At 33.5% G+C, this 23343-nt stretch overlaps 2 protein-coding genes across 2 annotated transcripts; both read left to right on the plus strand.

Moving 5' to 3' along the window:
* Nucleotides 1-1011: 1011 nt before the first annotated feature.
* LOC149907492 (acyl-coenzyme A oxidase 1-like) lies at nt 1012-12092 on the plus strand. The gene is made up of 14 exons (XM_090102487.1): nt 1012-1167; nt 1500-1756; nt 3590-3746; nt 4441-4609; nt 5670-5793; nt 6337-6581; nt 6667-6830; nt 7042-7204; nt 7319-7509; nt 7924-8073; nt 8337-8442; nt 11005-11157; nt 11469-11585; nt 11884-12092. Exons 2-14 carry the CDS (start codon nt 1633-1635, stop codon nt 12028-12030), a joined length of 2010 nt encoding a protein of 669 aa, XP_089958613.1. The 5' UTR covers nt 1012-1167; nt 1500-1632; the 3' UTR covers nt 12031-12092.
* A 1132-nt stretch (nt 12093-13224) lies between these two features.
* LOC149907493 (acyl-coenzyme A oxidase 1-like) lies at nt 13225-20852 on the plus strand. The gene is made up of 13 exons (XM_090102488.1): nt 13225-13576; nt 13934-14072; nt 14364-14532; nt 14761-14884; nt 14972-15216; nt 15463-15623; nt 15817-15979; nt 16502-16692; nt 17011-17154; nt 17457-17562; nt 17795-17947; nt 18111-18227; nt 20609-20852. The coding sequence occupies exons 1-13, from the start codon at nt 13453-13455 to the stop codon at nt 20750-20752; spliced, it is 1980 nt and encodes a 659-aa protein (XP_089958614.1). The 5' UTR covers nt 13225-13452; the 3' UTR covers nt 20753-20852.
* The last annotated feature ends 2491 nt before the right edge of the window (nt 20853-23343 follow it).

A 23343-nucleotide genomic window follows, 5' to 3' on the forward strand; every position in this document is an offset into this window, starting at 1 on the left:
CTTCTTTGGCATTGATTCAAAGATACCAAAATCGTCGCCTTACTCCATAACGTTGGCAATACAAGCTGGCTACTAGTTATTATTCTGTGGCAATACCGACGCGTCCTACAAATTTTACTCTCAACGCACTTAAAGGAGTTTCATTAAAAAAAGCCTAACGTATATCGAATTATTTTATTAATTATTAATTATCTTCTTCTTTCTTCTTCTTCTTCTTATATATAAAAATGAATCGCAAAATGTGTTGGTAAGCGCATAACTCGAGAACGGGTGGACCGATTTCGATAATTCTTTTTTTATTATATTCCTTGAAGTACGAGGATGGTTTTTATGTAGAGAAAACGTAAATATATACCACGGGCGAAGCCGGGGCGGACTGCTAGTCTTATATATAAAAATGAATCGCAAAATGTGTTGGTAAGCGCATAACTCGAGAACGGCTGAATCGATTTCGATAATTCTTTTTTTATTATATTCCTTGAAGTACGAGGATGGTTTTTATGTAGAGAAAACGTAAACATGTACCACGGGCGAAGCCGGGGCGGACCGCTAGTTATCTATATAATTTTCCCGTAAATAAAATCCATTCGAAAAAGAGATGGAAATCGAGTCCTAATCTCTACAAGATGTCAAGCAATTTCAAATTCTGTGTATATTTCTATAATTTTACCAAATATTATATACTTAGTTCACGAGGACGTAATATTTTTAGGGTTCCTTGGTGATTTTTTTATTGATTAAGTTAAGACATTCACAGGAATATTCGCGTTGGTAAGAAGGTTGGCATTGGCACATATCTGGAGCTTATTTCACTGAAGTAATATTAAAAATTGTCTCTACCTTTACTCCTCTGTAACGAATTGAAATATGATAATAAATAAAAAACAATAGCACACAAATAAAACAAAACACATATGTAACCACGTTTTTTAGTTAAAAAACGTTCCGCTAAAATGAAAAATTCAACTTTGCATTGAATAATTGAAGTTTATTTGCCTGCAACAAGTTGGCGTTGTCAGTCGTCTTTATTGGATTTAGGGTTGTTACTTTTCAGAAATATAAGTGTTTTATTTATTTGTATCATATTATAGTACATTAATACATTCAGTTAGTATTGTTAAAGGTGAAGGAATATAAACGTGGAACTTAGAAACAATTGAATAAAAGGTAAACATAATATGCATTTATGTTTTTTAATTCGAGTGCATACAATCATCATAATATACCTAGATGTAAACATTTTAAAATGAAATTTACCTTTTTAAACAAGAATTTACTTTTGTTTAGTTCTGGAATAATATTTATTATGTGTATATCTTCTAAACTGCACAGCCCTCATGCAATTCTAACAATAACACAGCATTATCAACTCTAGTATGCAAAGTGTATATGTACAATTTCGTCTCAACGATAGAGTACACTTGTATACGACAGAACATTCTTAATCATAGTATTAAAATGTCACAAATTATAAAAGTAATATTTAACATATTTTTTAGCATTTCAAAACAAGTGAATTAATTGCCGTTTGACCCGTCATGATTAAATACATTTGACTTTCAAATAATAAGTATTAACAATACGTTTAGTGCAAGCGAGCAGTAGTGTATTTGGTAACATTTTCATTGGAAAATGAGTAAAATTACAATCAATGAAGATCTGGCTAGAGAACGGTCGAGGTGTGATTTTGATATAGAAGAATTGACCAATATTCTAGATGGAGGGAAAGAAAGGACAATGCTTCGGAGAGATACCGGTAAGCTATGCTATATCACAGATAATATAATTATTCTTTGTTAAATGAATGGATAAAATCGAATAATTGTTTGAAGTCAGTTGAATGCATGATTGGTTTGTGTAGCATGAATGTTGCGTGATAAAAACCGGCTAATTGCTAGTCGAACTCGTATTATACATTTGTTGTAAACGAAGTCCCCATAAATGATCATTCAATTTTAATATTTGACAGAATTTCCGAGAATATTTTAAGCGTCAGTGGTCGTTATTGATATTGACCAAAATAAATCATAGATAGCTGTTTAGGAACCCAGGCTAAAATATTTTATTTTGCGGTTATTTTAGTATTTTTTTTTCGTCGTTTATATTTTTGTATTTTTATTAAACTCTTAACACGTTGACTGCGGCAAAGATATATCTGTACTTTCCATTACTGCGTTACGGGTCGTTTTAAACCTTGTCCTATACCAGACATTGTGGCGGCACGAGGCATATTAAACCCCACCGCCCGTAGGAGATCAAAATCCTTTTTTTGGCGCCAAATAAGACAAAGTGTGCGGCTTTTGTCGTGATTATTATTAACAATGAGTTCATTAACCTAAATCTACCGTCGCCCATGGTTAGATTAGTTAGTTTAGATTCTATGGGTAAAATAAAATGTGGGGTCTGATGTACCCCATACCGCACTGAACGATAGCAGTTTTTCATATAATTTAGTGATGGGAAAAGAAATATCGACTTTATTTAATTGTATTTATTTATCAAACTTATGGATGTTTTTCATTAAAACAGGCCAAGCAATAATATTTTTTCAGATTTCAGATTTTAGAGTTTCACCACCCGGTTTTTCTTCATCTTCCTCCTTGATTAACTTTTTTCGGCAACGTTTCGACATAATCGGCAGCAGTCGTAATTCGTCGCGTGCTCAGTCTCGAATGTGTTGCACAACACTAACCGCGTGAAGCTAGCTTAGGGTGCGGTACGAGGTTCGCGGGGTACGAGGTTTTCGCAACCTCGTTCCGCACTGTGTTAGAATTTTTATTAGTTCAGTGCGGCACGAGGTCTAAGAAACCCGGTATTAAGGTCGGTATACCATTGAACTAGGAATCAATAGCACATCTCAGATATATAGATATCACTTTCCTACACTGAACCAGATGGCAGTTATGCCTCCCGCACGACAGAGAAGTTTAAGTTTTTTCCTACCGCTATAACGACGAGACACGGACAGGGTGTTTCAAGCCCTGTTTCGCAGCTAACGTGTTAAGTGCATCTAGGTAGCATGCACTGCATGTGTTTCACCTCGAATTTAATGTGGCGTATCAAATAAACGTTTCCTTTCATATTATATTTACGATCCATTTTGCTACCTTAAAAATATTCTTGAAATAAACTGTCTCTTCTACATTCTATTCAGTGCAATTTTGAATTAATTTGAATGAATGGTCAATTCGAATTAATCGTTTATTGACCGTATAATAAAGTGATGAGCTAATTCAGCTATTGTAATGAAATAGAACGATATTTAATTTATATTTAAGTATATTATAAACAATAAACATCATTCTTATTTAAAACAGTAAAAATATTGTTTAAAATAAAAATGAATCGCAAAATGTGTTGGTAAGCGCAAAGCTCGAGAAAGGCTCAATTCTTTTTTTATAATAATGTTTTAATGGAGAGAAAACGTAAACATGTACCACGGGCGAAGCCGGGGCGGACCGCTAGTTGTTTATAATATTTTAAACATCAAAGCTAATAGTTATGCTTATTAATAAAGACAAAATTTTAATCATGTTCTTTTTGATTTCCTACCTATATTTCTTAAGTTATCATGACTTATAAATTACAGAGAATTCTGTTCTCGATAATGACGAGTACAAAGACAAAGTTCCTGAAGAATGTTTAAGCATCAAAGAGCGTTACGAGAATGCAGTAAGGAAATCATGTTTATACGCTGATCTGGTGAAAAATAAGCTTCTAGAAATGACAGCTTTAGAAAGTTTCGGGTATGTTAGATTTCCATAAAAAATATATCACACGCACGCGCAAACGAATGAGCACGCGTGCATGCGTACACACACGCACCCATTTTAATAATCACATTTCTACAGTATAATAATCATTTGATAGTAAATAATTGTCAAAAAATGAGCGTGAAAACCTAGCGCACGTGTCAGAAGGGAAACTTCTTTGGCAAGATTCAAAGATACCGAAATCGTCTAAATACATGACGTGATGGTATTGCCATGAAATATTACTCTCAACGCGCCTAAAGAAGTTTCACTTCAGAAAGGAAAAATTTCCTCCTCTTTATCGCACTTTGACGTACTGCACTTATTGTATTTATACTATTTACTAATACTCTATACTGTTTTAAATGAGTGCTATAACAATAATATAAGTCGTTAAGCTGTACAACTTCATTAATTACATTAAATATTACTCTTTAACTATTTACTCATCAAGAATTAGGGACAGCAACTACGGTTACCAAAAAAACTTACTCTGTTTCTTTGTTCAATCTATTCTCCTGAAAAAATAAGTAAGTTAAGGCAAACAACATGGTGATTAGCATGCCTGTCCGATCAGACCAAGACTGTGCCAAGAAATATGATCATGTATGAGTTCAAGTGTCCGAAGTTTTGCGTTCTCAACCAATCTCTTGATGTTTAATAGCCAATAGGTATTTTTCTTGTCCAGCACCCAATACCTTCGAAGGACATCTGACGCGTATTTCAAAGAAGTATCCCCCTTCCTACTTCACATGGGAATGTTCGTACCTACAATAATGGGACAGTGCACTCCAGAACAACAGGCTACGTGGCTGCCCAAGGCCTTGAACCTTGAAATTATTGGCACCTATGCACAGGTAAGAAATTTTCGAGTGTATGTATGTATATTTCTATTGCACGCCCTGAGGCCCAAACCGTTGGACGTATAATGTGACTTATGAGAGTAATTTTTCTTCAAGCGTAGAGTGAACAGGTACCTTCTAGGGAAGCGCGTTCCATCTTAGACCACATCTCAGCTTAACATCAGGCGAGATTGTGGTCAAGCGCTTCCCTATTGCCAATAAAAAAAAAAAAAAAAATTAGGTGTCATTGTAATAATCCGAATTGTGGTAGTGATATACATAAATTAGCAGTTGGGTTTTCAGGTTTTCATAATCCAAATAGTACCTAATTCTTGTTGAAAAAATAAGAGACGAATTCGTCAACGGTAAAGCAAGGTTGTCTTTTATTTCTTTAAGTACGGGTATGACAAAGCCAGGATATTTTTAAACACTTTCCGCGGAGTAATGAACTCGGGGCCTTTGTATTCTCAACTGTAACGTTTATATATCATGCCCGTTGCATCCAGGAAGTATTTTAATAGCCTTTGAAATTGTACAAAATATAATTTTGTTAAGGAAAGTAAAAGCAAGGTCCTTGAGTTTCGTTCGCTGTAAAAGGAGGTATTTGTTTTGGATAAGAAATGTATGTCGTTCTACCACCTTAAGCGCGTCACACACGGTGAAGATACTATAATATTTTATCTTAAGATACTGTAATATTTTATATTACAGTATCTTAAGGTATCCAGTATCAGCGTTCTGACCATCATTTTTCTTATTGTCATTGCGTACTAAGACCCCTGTAGAACCGCCATCCTGTTACAAATGACCCACAAAATTTCGGGTTATTATTAGGATAATTAGGATAATTAGGAATTGATTGTTTCAAATGGAAATTTGTTTTTTCTGACACTTTGTTAATTGAAATGAAATAGGGTTCATTGATTTCTTTATTTATCTTTATCAACAAAATCAACAGAAATGCTTTTACCTAAATTTGGTAATAGAATTTACTTTTCCGAAATATTAATAGCAATCGGACTATCTAGAAATACAACGAGCGTTAGTAGCGAAGCATTGTTTTTATTAATTTCAGACTGAATTAGGCCATGGAACATTTATTAGAGGTCTGGAAACTACGGCAACATACGACCCTAAAACAGAAGAATTTGTCTTGCACACACCAACGCTTACTGCATTCAAATGGTGGGCTGGTGGACGTGAGTATATTATTATGTATGTAAATCAAAAGTAAATACAATTAATTATACTATGTATAAATTAAAAGGAGCAGTAACGTAAGTAGTTAGGTCAATTAGTCAAGTGAAAATTAAATTAAAAGCCACTCTGTTGATATTTTTTGTTTGTTAATGTTGTAAAACAATATCGAATACTACACTACACTTTACAAAAATCTATTCTTATCGTTAATTTTGATCAAAAATTTACATAAGTAATTACGAAGCTCTAAACGGTGACTATTTATAAATTTTTATCCAAATGCAGAACGGATCGACATAATATATTAGCAGATGTGCTGCCAATATATGCCGATCTGTCTGCCAACTTTCTATCGCCAAGACAACAGAACAAATACATTAAATTAAATAGACTATTTGGCCCCTTTCTTTTCAATATACATATGCTTTGATAGAATTAAAATAGTCGGACATAAGACATGTCCATAGACTATTTAAAAAATAAAATCCTACTCTACCACATGGCTATAAACTTCATTTTGCTTATTGACCTTTTATTTACAGTGGGAAAAACAGCAAATCATTGTATAGTAGTGGCCCAATTGTACACTCAAGGGAAATGCTATGGAATTCATACTTTCATTGTCCAAGTACGAGATCTGGAAACACACGAGCCATTACCAGGAATAAAAGTCGGTGAAATTGGCCCCAGAATGGGATTTAACACCGCTGACAATGGATTCCTAGGCTTCGACCATTTTAGGATCCCACGAGAAAATATGCTGATGAAAAATGCTCAGGTTCAGCCCGTATGTATTGAATTTTCTAAACTGAACTCTTAAATAAGAATAATTTGTCATCCAATTCTTCACAAACTCTTCTCAATTTATACAGGACGGCACATACGTAAAAGTAGCACGTCACGAAAAACTCACATACGGGACGATGGTGTTCGTGCGAGTCACGCTGGTGTCGGAGTCAGCTTTCAACCTGGCAAAGGCGGCAACTATAGCTGTGCGATACTCCGCAGTGCGGCGGCAGTCGGAGATGAAGCCGGGGTAAAGTCTTGTGTTAATCGGATTAGTAAAGCGGTTGAGTTCTGTAAGTAACATATGCTCCTTGTCATTAAAGTAACTCCCAAGTTCTGTATGCTGGCCATTTTTAACTTAGGAGCATAGCTATATATACGACCTATTTATAATAATCAAGCTTCAATATGAAAAATGTACTCGAAGTAATGTATATTTTAATAAAACTTTATTTCTTTAGAGCACCTGAACCTCAAGTCCTGGATTATCCCACTCAGCAGCACAAGCTCTTCATTGCCATAGCGACCGCGCAGGCACTTCAGTTCAACGCCAGCTGGCTCTGGAAGACCTTTACCAAAGTATTGAGTGAAATGAAGACAGGGAATGTGGATACATTGCCTGAGGTAAGTAATTTTTAGTCGTACAAAAGTATTTGCTATGGACTGTGAAGTCCTACAGAATGTGCATCAATTCCAATATTAAAGAACTGCAGTTCAAGTATTGATATTGCCTTACAGCTGCACGCGCTATCCAGCTGCCTCAAAGCAATCAGCACATCAGACGCAGCACAGTACATAGCGCAGTGCGGCGCGGCGTGCGGCGGGCACGGGTACACGCTGTCCTCCCGCCTGCCGCACATATACAGCTCCGTGGTTGCCACTCGCACGTACGAGGGCGACTACACTGTGCTCCTGCTGCAGACTGCCAGGTAACACACGCAGCAGAGTACAAGAAGAAAAATATTATAGAAATACTAGCAAACCGGGCGAACTCCGTTTCGCCACCAGAGACACCTTTTCTTTGCTATAAACCTCACGGAGCCCGAGACCTTTCCAACGAATGCAAAACGGTGGAAATCGGTTCGTGCGTTCTGGAGTTATAAGACGCTATAGCGTCAGGAAGGAAAACGCGACTTATTTTTATATAGTAGATTATCATGCCCACATATGCATATTTAAATAGGATATGTTAACAATGCATTAATGTTCTGATAACCTTATTACTTTTTTCAGACTTGTCCTTCTTATAGGTTTCTAATTCAAACATTTTCTGTACCCAAACCATGTAGGAAATCAATAGGTAGGTATATTTGTTTATTTTGAAATCATTTTAAATTCTACAGATTTCTGGTAAAGGCATGGGAACAAGCTGAAGGAGGTGTGATCGTAACACCCACTATTAGTTATCTCAACCGAGTTTTGAACGAGAGGACATCGCCATGGAAGAATAGTCAAGAGGGCATTATTAGGGCTTTCGAAGCAATATCTGCAGGGTGAGTGGTAGATTACAATATGTTTTTATTTTATTTAAATTATTATCAGTCACGTGAAATATTGAGTTAAAAATGGGAGAAAAAATTCTAATTACGAAGAAATCTTAAATCTTACGAAGCATAAAAAATCATTTCAGTTGTTCTCTTCAAAATTGCACAGTTATGTCTCTTCAAAGTTGTAGAAATACTAATAATGTTATATAATATAATAAGCATTTTTTAATTCAATCGATTAGTAAATCTGACTCTGCCTTTTATTGCAGGAAAATAGCACATTGCGTGAATAATATAAGAGAGCGGAGGAAGACAGGGGCTTGCTATGAAGATGCGTGGATCTTGACCACAAACCAATTGGTGGCTGCTGCAGAGGTATACAATGTCGTGTCTAAATTTTTTTAAGCTGTTAATAAAACAATAACGTTTCCAGACATTTTCTGTGGGAATTCAATATGGATGTTTCTTAAATCCCAAAACTGTGATTTGTAAAATATTTTTCTGTTTCTTTGTTTCTCCCAATGAAACAAAATAAGTAGGTTTAGGTTTGGTGGCATTTAAAATCTAGCCCCAAATGTAATTGTAATATAGGTAAGGAATTTTAGTCTACACTCACTATATTTTTATGCGTGTAATCCTTTAATAAGAGGTAAATTTAGGGTGCATTTTATTTAAATTCCGTCTTATTTTTTTATATTTTGAGAAAAAAATATATACAAATATAATGAAGGAGCCTATTTCGAATTCGAATCTCGTACAAGTCGGAGTCAAGGCTACTTTGGGGTTTATTGTTATTTGCAAACCTTTTGTTTGTTGATTGTAATCAAATTGCGAAATTGTAATTTCTTTGTTTTGTATAAAATGTTTTTGCAGTTAAACATTTTAATTCGTTATTGACTGTTAAATAATCATAAAATTTTTGAATCTTTATTTTTAATTTTTGTTACTTAATAGGTTTTAGATAATACCTATTTTTATCGATTTTGGTTAAATTGCTTTGAAGAAATATTAAGAGGTAGGGTCAATGTACCACTAGCTGACCAAGCGCCAATACATGACCGAAATTCAAATATACGCGCCAATTAAGAAAATACGGCAGCCCCAGATGATAGTTTATTGTTTTTTCTATAAAGCAACATCATCTATAAAATAAAACCAAACGTTGCTGCCATTGGTCAGAAATATTGACATTTTTTCAACACGAAGATGTAATTAAGTAGGTGCCCCGTAAGTAATCACATTTTTTACTAAGAGTTTTTTATCGGGAGTTGATTGGGAAATCTTAATTTATCTTGAATGCAATCGATTACTCTTTATGTGTCTTGTTATAGGCATAATGTTGAACCATTCTGTTATAGACTTTCGGCTTCATTTTTGGCAATGAACAGTTTTTAATGATTTTTAGCGGCCTGGTTATCTTTTGGAGCAACGAAAACAATTTTTCGCCTATTGTTGACCAGTATGGTCAGCTCTTGGTTATTTATATTTTGCTAAGAAAGACTTGCTTTGGTTTGTGCATATACCTACCTAATTTAACAAACCATATAAGTCATAGCTTTATGTTGCATATTTCCAAAAGCTGACCACCGTAAGATTTTTATACCGAACTTAGTTGGTCAGGTTTCGGGGCCGAGAATATTATTAACCTTGAGTTGTCCACTTGATTTCCGTGACCAAGTGGTTTGATTTCATCAACCTATCTTTATTTATTAAATAATATATTTATTTATTAAACAAAACTAATGTTCGAAGAAGGACATTTTGTCCATTTTGAAAATGGTCAACTTTTAGAGTAATGATGGTCAGATATTGGTGATCAGTGGTCAAGTAATGGTGTTTTTAGCAGAAATAACTTTCAGAGTAGTTTTCATAAAACCTTTGAAGGTTATCAAATTGATATTAAGAACAATAGTTACAGTGAGTATTCAATTATCTGTGTCCCAAAAATAACATTGAGCGTAAAACAAATAACCCGTTTTTTATATATAGCTAAAGATAAAACCGCTTAAATGGTCAACTAGTGGTACATCCACCCTATTTAGTTGTAAGGATTTTTCATAACGTTTTTAAATATTAAAGAAAAGCTTTTATAAATATTTACGCAAATTAACTACATAGGTATATAAATAAATACTCCACATGCCTTACCTTAGAACTTAATATAATTTTTGCAAATTTTTAAACTCAATAGTTACCTAACTCATTGTTATACCAACCTTGCCCGTGACATTAAAATTTTAATTCAATGAGAGTGCCAAGTTCTATAAGTATACGAATATCGAATATCATTATATTTATTCACTGAAAAACAAAACCACAACCAACACCACAACTCTTTATGTATTTCTATACCATAGAGTACCTATACATTATTCAAAAGCTTTTAGGTAATTTTCTTTCATGTAATAACTACTAAAGGCATTTATACAAGGTTTTGTATACATACAGATTACATATTATGCTTTAAATAGGTAAATATCAAATAAATTCATATACATACCCAACTGGGTACTCCCCGGTACAAGTTAAATTGTATCTAGGTACTATGAGTACATGCGAGATTGGATATTGGCACTAATCAAATCAAACTTGTTATTATTGCACTTGTAGATATAATAAGTTTCAAGTGTAAAATAAATATAGATACTCATTCCATTATACGTTTATTTGTAGTTTTGTGAATAGTGGGTATGAAAGATACATATCGTATTTCGATCAAAACTGTCTATTTTTTATTGAAACTGTCCAAAAATTTGATTCGTAACTTACTACTTGTAATGCAACGCATTTTTGGTAGATTAGGTATAATATATCGTTGTGAAACCTTTAAACACCAAAAAATATCCATAAGAACATAATATTATGTACTTAGTTCTTGCTTCCTTCACAAAATTTGTTGAAAATACTACTTAATCAAACATTACATTTCATTCCCAGGCACACTGTAGAGCGGTTCTGCTAAGAGTATACTATGAAGAATCATTGCGAATGACCAGAGATTCCTCTGAAAATGTGCGAAGAGTGGTCAGTCAGCTCGTCCAGTTATATTTGACTTACTGGGCTCTGGAGAGAACTGGCGATCTGTTGAGGGTAAGTTTTATCGAAGGAATCGTTTAGAAAATGATTTCTTACTATGCAATAATAAATATTGAATATACGTGTACTTACTTAATAATATGGGTTGGTGTAAAATTAGTGATGTTAAAAAAATCCTGTTAATTAATGATATCTAATGAGAAATGGTATATCATTATTGAAATAAATTTCAGCACTAGATTCACATGTTTTTTATACAAATTTTTAAAACTAGTGAAAAAGCGGCTATAGGTAGACTTATGGGCGTAAAGTTTATAAAAGCATATGTTAGTAGTTTATCTTATTTATATTTATTTTCCTTGTAGTATACAAATATCAGTGAAAAGGATTTGAAAAACTTGGAGATGCACTACGAAGGGCTATTGGCCGCCATCCGACCCAACGCCGTTGGTCTTGTAGACGCATTTGATATAAGAGATGAGGTAAGTACCTATATTCTCATTACATTTACTATGTACAGAATAAATATAAATTATGACATTCTAAAAATGGATAGGTGCTATGTAAGGATAAATCTCTTGGGCGAAAGAAAAACATTTATTCGCTATACAAAGAACACAGATTGCGAATTTTCACTCAAGAAGCGCATTTGAATCGTCGAAATTCATAGACTATGCAATATTTATTTACAATTTTCTACTTTAATATGATAATAAACTAGTATGATTAATAGTTACCTATAATTTACCATTTAATAATAAGACAAATATATATTTTCAGATCCTACAATCAACACTAGGCTCCTACGACGGTAGGGTCTACGACCGTCTCATGGAAGAAGCTCTAAAGACCCCTCTCAACGCAGATTCTGTCAACCAATCATTCTATAAATATCTACGACGATATACCGTACAAGGCAAACTGTGATAGTTTATGCAATTTTATATCTTATCTTATCGTTAATAAAGTATATTTTGGAATTTTTTTAATCATTGTTTTTGTTCCTAAGCCTGATTGAAGAAACAATGTGGTCTTTTACTTTTTATAACTGTCTTTTTTGATCGCTTCCTTAATACAGTGGTTAACAAGCGAGTATAGAACCCAGTGGGGACTAACATAAACAAATGTGTCGATCTGGACACTGAAAGCTGATTAGTGATCACATACTTGTCCGTAAAGTAAAACGATCAGCAAAACAGATTCAGAATGCATCTGCCCTATACCACACTAGGGGACACGGGAATTCGCTCACTTTCAAGTTCTCATGTTTAAAAATGAGCTTGTTCGAAACATTGAAGTTCTAGAAATAAATGGCGAATATAGTTTTACATCTTTGATTGTTGACGATGAATTTCTTTTCATCCATCAAAGGTAAAGTTCCTTGTGACTGAGATTCCATCGTTTGACTTAGAGTAGTTTTCATATACATATTGTAATCAGGGGAGTATCTTTAAAAAAGTTTATTTATAACAGATGCATTGTAAAACTAATAAATTAATTTTAATAAATTGTCATTATTCGAAACACTGAGATAAGATACTGCGTTAGGAAATTTTATAATATTACGTATGTTAAATAATAATATCGAATGGATAACAAACACTTTTGTTTTCACTTGATAAAGGGTGTTGTGACTAGTGGTAAGTGACAATAATTTAAATAGTTAAATATTAAAATTAATAATAATATACATGTATTATATTATATCTATACTAATATTATTAAGCTAAAGAGTTTGTTTGTTTGAGCGCGCTAATCTCAGGAACTACTTGTCTGATTTGAAAAATTCTTTCGGTGTTAGATAGCCCATTCATTTATCGAGGAATGCGGGTAAAACCGAGAGGCATAGCTAGTACCACAGACTAATAATAAAATACTACGTATACCTAATTACCTAGTACTGTGTATGCTACGGTACAAATTCCAATTTTACCTATTTTGCATTGAAATCTAACAATAAAACATGTCTGATAAAAATAATTACAACTAGCATCAAAGAAAACTCTCTATCTCTTTTACATGTTGATAAACAATTTTTCAGATAGCGTGTTCATATAATACACCTTAGTACCACAGTATTACCATAATATTGTAATACTGTGTTAGTACTGTGAAGTGATAGAACAATGTGTACAGGCAAAGTCCAAAGTATAGAATAAGGATTCTGCATCGTCACATAACAATTTCCACCACCAAACAGCGAACATTCAACGTAACAATCACTTTTCGTAGTATATTCAACAATTATTGTACGCAAAGTTGTTTAATTCCTATCTTTAACTCGTTGATAAATTGTGTTTGTTAGATATCGTATGTCACACGTCAGTGTTGTTGTGAAGTGACAGTACAATGACGTTAAAAAAGGTGAATCCGGATTTGCAAAAGGAGAGAGCGACTTGCACCTTCAATGTTGAAGAGTTGACTAACATATTGGATTCTGGAGCTGAAATTACAGCTATTAGAAGAGCAGAAGGTAAGACATTTATCAGTTAATTTAATGGGAGTGAAATTAAAGGCTCAGTATCAGTGACTTCTACATTATATTTTACTGTCTCCTCCCGCTTTTTCTTAGCAAATAAGTCTATTACAGACTTTTAGATCTCAAAGTAAAAATTGGTTGTCTGTAAAGTCGGTTTACTGACGATAGTTGAACGTGACAACGTCCGACTGTGCTTCTTTGTCGCTCGTTCCGCGCTCTGGCTCGCACTTCAAGCCTTACATGGAACGCCTCAGAGCGAGGTAACGCCGCATGAGTCATGTTTTTTTCGTGCGTGCAGCCGGCTCTATCGAATTATAAGACGTTGTCACGTCAAAAACGTCTTCCTTTCAGAGGAACGTGTGTTGAGTGTAAAGGAGCTAAGAGATGAAATACCCGAAGAATATTTGAGTCACAAAGAGAAATATGAAAACGCCATACGAAAAGCGGTTACACTGCACAAAGTAATGAATAGCAATGGTAATGATGGAATGTGAGTAATAAACTATATGAGCAATATTACAACTGATAGAATTTAATTCTATTGAGAATCCATACATTTATGTTACTGCTCCTAGTTAGATCTGATTGCGACAGTTACTCTGAAACCTTAATATAGTGTTTCAGTTGATAATTTTATCATCAATGAAAATTTGTTATTACCTTTATTACTGAAAAAACCACTAGGTCATTTAAACACCACAGCAAAGTACACAGCACCTTCTCTGAACAATGTTTTTCTTAATTTTATAAATAGGCAACATTGCTTTGCTTTGATTTTTAGGTCTAGTCTTCGGAGTTCCATCGGCGCAGCAATCTTTAAAGATGGCTCCCCATTTGCTTTACATAACGGCATGTTCATACCCACATTGTTGGGGCAGGCTGATGAGGAACAAAAGAAATACTGGTACACTAGGGCAAAGAACATGGAAATTATTGGCACATATGCTCAGGTCTGTCTACAATTGCATCCTTCAATTACAATACTGTAATGTTCTCTGCTGCTTTAAGATGACGTTCCTATGTGCTTTAAATAATTATTTAACGCACCTATATGTACTTATGACACCTAGTTCCTAGATATTGGCTTTTGTCAAAAACATGCGATATTGCTCTAAGTAAATATTTTAGTTTCTTACGTAGAGCGAAATTTTGATTATTTCTATTTTATAAACGTATAGACGGAGCTCGGACACGGAACATTTATTCGTGGTCTGGAAACACAAGCCACATATGATGAGAAGACTGAAGAGTTTATTTTGCACAGTCCCACGTTGACTGCTTACAAATGGTGGCCTGGTGGATGTAAGTAGTTTTCAACTATATATTCTACAATTCTAAATATTTGCTGTGAGGTTTTAATACAAACACATTCATAAATTGTTGTTTCAGTGGGGCACACGACAAACTATTGCATAGTTATGGCTCAACTTAAAATTAAAGGGAAAGCATATGGTATGCAGCCATTTATAGTTCAAATAAGAGACGAGGAGACTCACATTCCATTACCCGGGATAAGAGTGGGTGAAATCGGTGCTAAACTTGGGTTTAATACAGTCAATAACGGGTATCTTGGCTTTGATAATGTGAGAATACCAAGACGAAACATGCTGATGAAGAATTCGCAAGTTTTGAAGGTAACTTTTTGATAGAAAGAGTTAAATATTATAAATAAAACTGTGGGATAAGTTTAAAGATATAGATCGTAGGAAGAAGAGGAGATATTTTTTCTTTGATTAAGATTAGACAAAGTATTTTAGTAAGATTAAAATTTCGATTGTAACCTAATGTTTTTCGTCATCCCTGGAAAATATCTCAAGTAGGTACATGATAATATAGGTTTCAAGGACAATCCATTATTAATCTTATGATTTCTTAAACAGGATGGTACTTTTAAGTCTGCTCCTAACAGCAAGTTGGCCTACGGAACCATGGTGATGGTGCGTGTTGCTATAGTTTACAGTTCAGCTGATTATCTTGCTCGAGCTACAACTATAGCTGTGAGGTATTCGGCTGTCAGGCATCAGTCACAGATCAAAGTAAAGTGAGTAAAAAGGTTTAGAATTTAATACTCGGAAATGTTCCATTACTGTTGCTCTATCTTCTCTTAATCGATCCAAATATAAAAAGGTACTTGTTCCTTAAATTATAATACTTAGTAATATTGTGTTATTTTTTGCTTCTTATAGGTTCTCGTTCCTATGATTCCGAATGAATTTAAATTTATTATGTTTTAGTGAACCTGAACCCCAGATCTTGGACTTCGTGACGCAGCAGCACAAACTATTTATTGCCATCGCTACGAGTCACGCGTATTTCTTTTCGGCCTATTGGCTGCAGGAACTTTACACAAATTACTTACAAGAAATGGAAAGAGGGAACTATGACAGACTGCCCGAGGTAAAATGGGATTTAAACTTCTACTATCGTTAACTACTTTCACCTGTCGTACTGTAAAGTATATCAGTTTAACTGTAGGTAAGCATAAATAAAATGAACGAATTTGTATATACCATTTTAAATTGGAAATTATGTCGTCTACTCATATCAAGCTCAATCAAAGACATACATATTTGGCTTTGATAAATGTTACCTTTGCGTGCATTCATTCTTTTCCTCTGGATATTATGATGCTAAATGCTAAAGGCAGTTCATCTATGACTAACTGTATTATTTGATACTAGACGCTCCTTCGGTTTCACCCCCGTGGCTCCTCTCCTATTGGTCGTAGCGTGATGGTATATAGCCTATAGCCTTCCTCGATAAATGAGCTATCTAACACCGAAAGAATTTTTCAAATCGGACCAGTAGTTCCCGAGATTAGCGCGTTCAAACAAACAAACAAACAAACTCTTCAGCTTTATAATATTAGTATAGATTAGGTCTATCATACAACGCTGATATTATATCTTGTGTCCACAGCTCCATGCACTAGCATGTGTCCTGAAGGTAATCAGCTCCTCCGACTGCACAGCGCTGATCGAGAAGTGTCGCTTATCCTGTGGTGGGCATGGCTTCATGCTGTCTTCAAACTTACCACATCTATATGGACTTTGTACTGCCACCTGCACGTATGAAGGCGAGAACACCGTACTGCTGTTGCAGACTGCAAGGTGAGATAGAATACTAAGATTTTCAAGGCTTTTTACAACGTGAATATAAAAATGGTAGAGCAAACAAGCGGTTGTTGGTCATCTGATCTTACGTGATCATTTAAACTAATAGGTAATGTAAAATTGTTATGCTAAAATATATCTACGGCAAGGCTCTGGCCGTGAACTGAAATTGTATCTGATGCAAATAAGTAATATCTTGACCAAACTATTAAGAGACTTTCAAGAAATAATTTCCATGATCATTCCATTCCATCGGGAAACCTTCTTTCTTCTGACCTTTAAAAAATAATAAACATTACTACTCTTGCAATACAGGTCATTGGTAAAAGCTTGGAATGAGTCTTCAAAGGGTGATGCTTTGAAACCAACGATGGCATATCTTGCGGACCGCTCGCCAGCTGCCGAATGGGACAGCTCTCTAGATGGAATTATTAAGGCGTTCCAGAAGGTTTCTGTTGGGTCAGTTCGTATATTATTAGCAATAAAATTTTAACGAATTCAGAACAGCTAATTAAATTGTACTCATTTTAATTTTGTAATTATTGTATCAGTCTTATTTCAAACTTCAGTGTTGATTTTAGTTGATTTTAGGTGTTTACGTTTAGACCTTCTTCTACCGACCCTTTACTTTCTTATACTTAAACAATTTTTTTAATGTAAAAAAACCTTCAATTAGTGCTATAGAAATTGCAATTTAAGAAATCCTTTGCGACTAACATTAAATATTTAGACTTTGATTGATGTATTTTAACGATTTATAGAAAGTTATCAACAAGCGTGTCGAGTTTAGCTCAATATACAGCCAGAGGTCTGGCTCCCGAAGACGCTTGGAACAAAACCTCCGTCCAGCTTATTGCAGCTGCTGAGGTAATTAATTTTTTGTACGTCATCAACTTAATTATCCTCATTTATTTAAAGACGCATGACTGTCCAAAATTTATTTAATTAATTGTGGCAATTATTACCTTATTTATTATAATTTTTGAGAGGAAAAAGCGTCAGAGGTTTCGTTTCTGACCGATTTGCGTATTAAATTGATTAAAAATATGTTTTTCGTTTGTTAGTTGTTTGTCTTACTATTCGACTTATATTTTTACAGGCGTATGGTCGTACCGTTGTATTATCCGTATTTAGGAGAGAAGTAGAGAAGTACGCTCAAACAGCATCACAAGGAGTAAAGAGTGTTCTCTTCGATTTGGTCGAGTTATACTTTACGCACATGGCCCTAGACAAAATGGGAGATTTGCTATTGGTAACGTATATTTATGAATTAATTGAAAAATAAAAGTTGTTTTTACGAACAAGATTTCGATTATTTTCTTGAGAGCTTATTGTTTTTATTTTTTATTAAACTGTTAATGCATATTGTGTCAAATTTAAAAATATCTTCATCTCTTTGGTCGTTTCTCTTTTAGTTCACCAAGTTATCACAGAAAGACGTTAGTGGTTTACAAAGAAAATACGAACACTTGTTGGAGAAAATTCGACCTAATGCTGTTGGCTTAGTGGATGCTTTTGATTACAGGGATGAGGTGAGAATTTCAAATAACATTTAGCGCAGCCCGTGACAAACGTCAAAACGCTAAGGAATAGAATACGCTAACGATACAAATTGAAATTAGCGTATTATGTTTTGCCTAAGGATTCGGTCACCCTACGTCGTCGTCATCGTTGGTAGAGTGACCGAACCATTACCAAAATGTCATGAAATAATATTAGCGTTACCATTTTCTATCCCATGGCGAAACTGACGTTTGTCTAAAGGCCAAAGAAAGAAATCATCACGTGATGTAATTATTTTTAAATGATTTTTTTTCTAACATAATCATAATATATTAATTCTTGATATTTAACTAAACACTAAGCTCTACAAAATATATGTTTTGTAGTAAGTTAACTCGTTTAATGTATAGCAAACAAACATCGATATCTTCCAGTACATAATATATCCAAGCAAATGATAGGTACGTATGTTATACATATACAGGGTGTACCAAAAAGTAGTGATGAACGGAAGCTGAGAGGTAGAGGACCTAAAGGGCTATCCGAATCACCCCCATGTATGTTATGCGATTTTTCGTATTTTCGGAGTTATGACGTTTTTTTCAATTTTTCACCTATCGCCGAGTACGATGATATTTTCACTCATGCTGACGTCAATGATTGCGGAAGATGCTTGATTTTTTTTGTGTGCTAAGCTGAAAGATAGGCCAATTCAGTATGGTAACATTTACTATGGTTAGATCTTTGAATGGAATAAAAAAAAGAATTAAATGGCAAGAAAGATAAAATTACCCAATATGTTCACCACTTCAAGGGCCCGTAAAAAAATAAAATCACATAAAAAAAGTTTTCCGTTTGACTTTTAAAAACTTGCTCTATCTATCAGATAGCTACCCTGAAAATTTCATTTAATTATTCAGAAGGCTTCAATCGAAAAATTTAAATCTAAATGTGGTAAGTGCAAAAATTGAATTAACTTGATGATCATTAAAACCAATAAATAGGTGTTTAATTACCAGAAATTTTTAAAATAACCCCGCTGTTGCTCAATGCAAGTGCGACATCACCGTAAAAAGTTGTCTTTTAAATGTCTGAATGCCCTTTTATCATTTTTAATGGTTTCTTCTGCTACTATGAATTTCCGGGTTATTTCGTCCAAATTGTGGCATTTTCTCAAGTAGCCGAGGTCTTTTTAGTATTCCCATTGAAACAAATCAATGGGGTTTAGGTCGAGGGACCGTGGAGGCCAGGCTTTAAGGCAGGCATCACCGGCGCATGCGCAGGCTGCAACGACCAATCCATCTTTCAGGGTATCTTTGCCCTTTAGCCTGGCCTGCACGGTCCCCGGACATAAACCCTATTGATTTTTTTCCTTGGGGATACTACAAAGACGAGAGACTGCCACAATTTGGACGAAATAACCCGGAAATTCATAGTAGCAGAAGAAACCATTAAAAATGATAAAAGGGCATTCAGACATTTAAAAGACAACTTTTTACGGTGATATCGCACTTGCATTGAGCAACAGCGGGGTTATTTTAAAAATTTCTGATAATTAAACACCTATTTATTGGTTTTAATGATCATCAAGTTAATTCAATTTTTGCACTTACCACATTTTGATTTAAATTTTTCGATTGAAGCTTTCTGAATAATTAAATGAAATTTTCAGGGTAGCTATCTGATAGATAGAGCAAGTTTTTAAAAGTCAAACGGAAAACTTTTTTTATGTGATTTTATTTTTTTACGGGCCCTTGAAGTGGTGAACATACTGGGTAATTTTATCTTTCTTGCCATTTAATTCTTTTTTTTATTCCATTCAAAGATCTAACGATAGTAAATGTTACCATACTGAATTGGCCTATCTTTCAGCTTAGCACACAAAAAAAATCAAGCATCTTCCGCAATCATTGACGTCAGCATGAGTGAAAATATCATCGTACTCGGCGATAGGTGAAAAATTGAAAAAAACGTCATAACTCCGAAAATACGAAAAATCGCATAACATACATGGGGGTGATTCGGATAGCCCTTTAGGTCCTCTACCTCTCAGCTTCCGTTCATCACTACTTTTTGGTACACCCTGTATAGTTATATATGTAATTCAAAATTGATAATGCATTCTGAACAATAAATAATTATAATACTAACTTATAAATATACCTATTACATGCTATTACTCAATATAACGTTATCTTGCTATATATCCACTGTTATAAATACATAGATAGCTATTTTAATTTATATTTACCACTTGTATTTCAGGGGCCTCAATTATATTTTTTATTTATATGACAAATATATTACCTACCTACTCAAAATAATCTTGTTTTATCGATATAAATAGACACTATTTTTTATATTTATCATTGTTATTTCTGGCCTTATATAACATTTTTTTTTATTTCAGGTGCTAAATTCAACTCTAGGAGCATATGACGGCATGGCATACGAGCGTCTGATGGCCGAAGCTGCCAAGAGCCCGCTCAACACAGAACCTGTCAATGACACGTTCCACAAATATTTGAAACCCCTTATGAAAGGAAAATTGTAATAAATTATTAATTATGAAAATACGCATTTATATTTCTGTCATGGAAAGTTAAAGTTTTCGTTTATATTTTGAATACCTTACTGATGTTTTATAATTAAAAAAAATTTAATCTATTCAAAATTTAAGAACAGTATTATAATTAACAATTTATAACAGTTTACGCCAAAACATGTTCATGTCATTCAGAAAATGTTTTTGTCAATTAACAAATTAGATATTATTTAATAAGTACGAGCACTATTGTGAAATTTTTTATTGTGGATTAAATGTTTTATTGTCATAAATACTTTTATTGTCTTATTTCTGCATAATAAAAATGCTAATACTTATATATAACTTAAGTTAAAAGAGAGAGTAGTAAAATGTCACAATCTGACTCTACATATTATGAAAACTCAAAAAAATTAAGAAAACACAAAATAATCGCAATTTCATGTAGATAAATTTTTGTGATAACTAAGAAACAATAACAACAATAAACTACTATCAAACTATCTCTAAATTAGCGGATAAACATTATAAATAATATTACTATCTAATACGATAAGATAATGTAAGAACGTATTGTTAAGGAAAATTATTATAACACATTTCGAGTAAAGTACCTATTATAAAATATTTCAAATAATTATTTTGAATAAACCACGAAATACAAGTTTTCTAGTTATCTATGATAGCTTCTTAAATTGTTTTTAAATAGGTAAGTACCTAGTTAGTGATTAGAAATGTGCACTACATACATACATAATGTAAATAAAACGTTTAATATGTATCTATTCAATTCGGTAGCAGATTCAGTAGTAAACAAGTAGGTAGGTACATTATTTATTTATTTTGTTTCGTGCTAACAAAGCATTTACTTATTTAAAAAGGAACTGTAAAAGAAGGAACTGTAAATTTAATTATTTTAATAAATGTTATATTCGAAGTGAGCTATCTATAATATAACGACAGGTAATTAATTTTTTGATTATTCGTTACGGAGCAAATCGCCGAAAAGGCTCTACCGATTTTTATGGGCATTACGCTAAAGAAAAACGCTACTGTAGCGTTTTTCTTTATCGTAATGCGTGGCCAAGTTATGTATCTTTGTTTTTATTTATACTTGTGTATTAGATAATGATTTCAGACGATCACATAATTACAAAATTAAAGCAGTTAGTTTAGAGTAGCAATTTTTATATTATTCACAAGATATTCACCTATATTTTAATTTTATACATATTATTGGCAATAACTCTAGAGCACAAATGCTCATATGATTGGTCCATGACTAACATTATAAAAACAGCTATGACCTTGTCCGCGACTTTAACTTTTAACCTACAATATTATAATATTATGTGGATGAGTAAAAACAATTTATGAGTTATGTGAACAGGCAAAGTCCAAAGTATAGATACCTACAATAAGGATTCTGCATAGTCACGTAACAATTTCCACCACCAAATAGCGAACATGCAACGTAACAATCACTTTTCGTAGTATATTCAACAATTATTGTATGTAAAGTTGTTTTTCCTATCTTTAACTCGTTGATAAATTGTGTTTGTAAAATTATAAACAGACGTTCGAACTGGTGCGACCGGACCACCGTACTCGTGCGGTGCGATCGACTCGCCACACGACCGCACCGCACCTAGGGTTGCCAGTATTTAAGATGCCAGGATTTAAGGGTTAACAGCATCAAAAATACGAGTTTTAGTTATTTTTTACGGGAGATAATTAAAACAGCAATGTTAAATAGAGAAAATTTATTTTTGGCATTTATATTTGCTGTTGGAAGAAACAGCTTTTAATAGCTCTTCATTTTCTAAAGCGAATGTATAAAAATCTTTGCACGATAATTTAAAATTACATTTAATTAATTTGCAGCTTCGCCTTTACAGTTTCAATATTCAATTGGTTTCGGCTATCCGTCCAGGCATTGCCGCACAAAGAAAATATTCTTTGTTTAAAAATTATGATTAAATTTACGATTTTTAAAAAAACATTTAAAATATTTGAATTTTCGCGGCCGACTGAGCTAAATAAATTCGTATAAAAAAATAGATACACTAGTGACTAGATAATTTATTACGTTGCTAATATATGAAGTGATTAAAGGCGCAAATTATCCCTTTTTGAAATTTTCGATATTGTCGATAGAGGCGAAAGTATTGTAATTTTTACTGATTTTCGTTTTTATTTTTTTATATTATATGCAGGCGTTAGTAGAAGCTCTGTTTAGTACCAAAAGAAACCTTGAACTGAGTTCTACATGTGACAAAAATACCACATTCTAGCCACGAAGTTATTACGAGATATAGATTTTCAAAGAATGTCAGGGTTGTCCCTAGTAAACAAAATTATATATATCATCTATCTATTACCAAGTTTTTGTTTATGTTTTAGTCGTTAGTTATAGTCGATATTTCAATATATTATTATATGTAGGTACTAGGTACATAATCTTTATATGTAATAAATTAACTGAACAAAAAAAATATCTTAGATTTATAAGACAATTCAATAATATCAAATTAATACAAATTTATCTCCTTTTTTTGTGAATATTTCGAGCATTGATCATAGTAATCTCATTAAAAGTC

Source organism: Colias eurytheme, chromosome 6 (assembly GCF_061535395.1).
Source record: "Colias eurytheme isolate Ceu_HAF_F1 chromosome 6, ilColEury1 Martin Lab GWU primary, whole genome shotgun sequence".
Taxonomy (NCBI): domain Eukaryota; kingdom Metazoa; phylum Arthropoda; class Insecta; order Lepidoptera; family Pieridae; genus Colias; species Colias eurytheme.

Bases quoted from the DNA above. Each gene is read 5' to 3' on its own strand.
- LOC149907492 (XM_090102487.1), top strand. From the start codon at position 1,633: ATGAGTAAAATTACAATCAATGAAGATCTGGCTAGAGAACGGTCGAGG. The intron at 7,205-7,318 runs GTAAGTAATTTT...ATTGCCTTACAG, and splicing joins ATGTGGATACATTGCCTGAG to CTGCACGCGCTATCCAGCTG. The intron at 11,158-11,468 runs GTAAGTTTTATC...TTTTCCTTGTAG, and splicing joins GAACTGGCGATCTGTTGAGG to TATACAAATATCAGTGAAAA.
- LOC149907493 (XM_090102488.1), top strand. From the start codon at position 13,453: ATGACGTTAAAAAAGGTGAATCCGGATTTGCAAAAGGAGAGAGCGACT. The intron at 14,073-14,363 runs GTGAGTAATAAA...TTTGATTTTTAG, and splicing joins AGCAATGGTAATGATGGAAT to GTCTAGTCTTCGGAGTTCCA. The intron at 18,228-20,608 runs GTGAGAATTTCA...TTTTTATTTCAG, and splicing joins CTTTTGATTACAGGGATGAG to GTGCTAAATTCAACTCTAGG.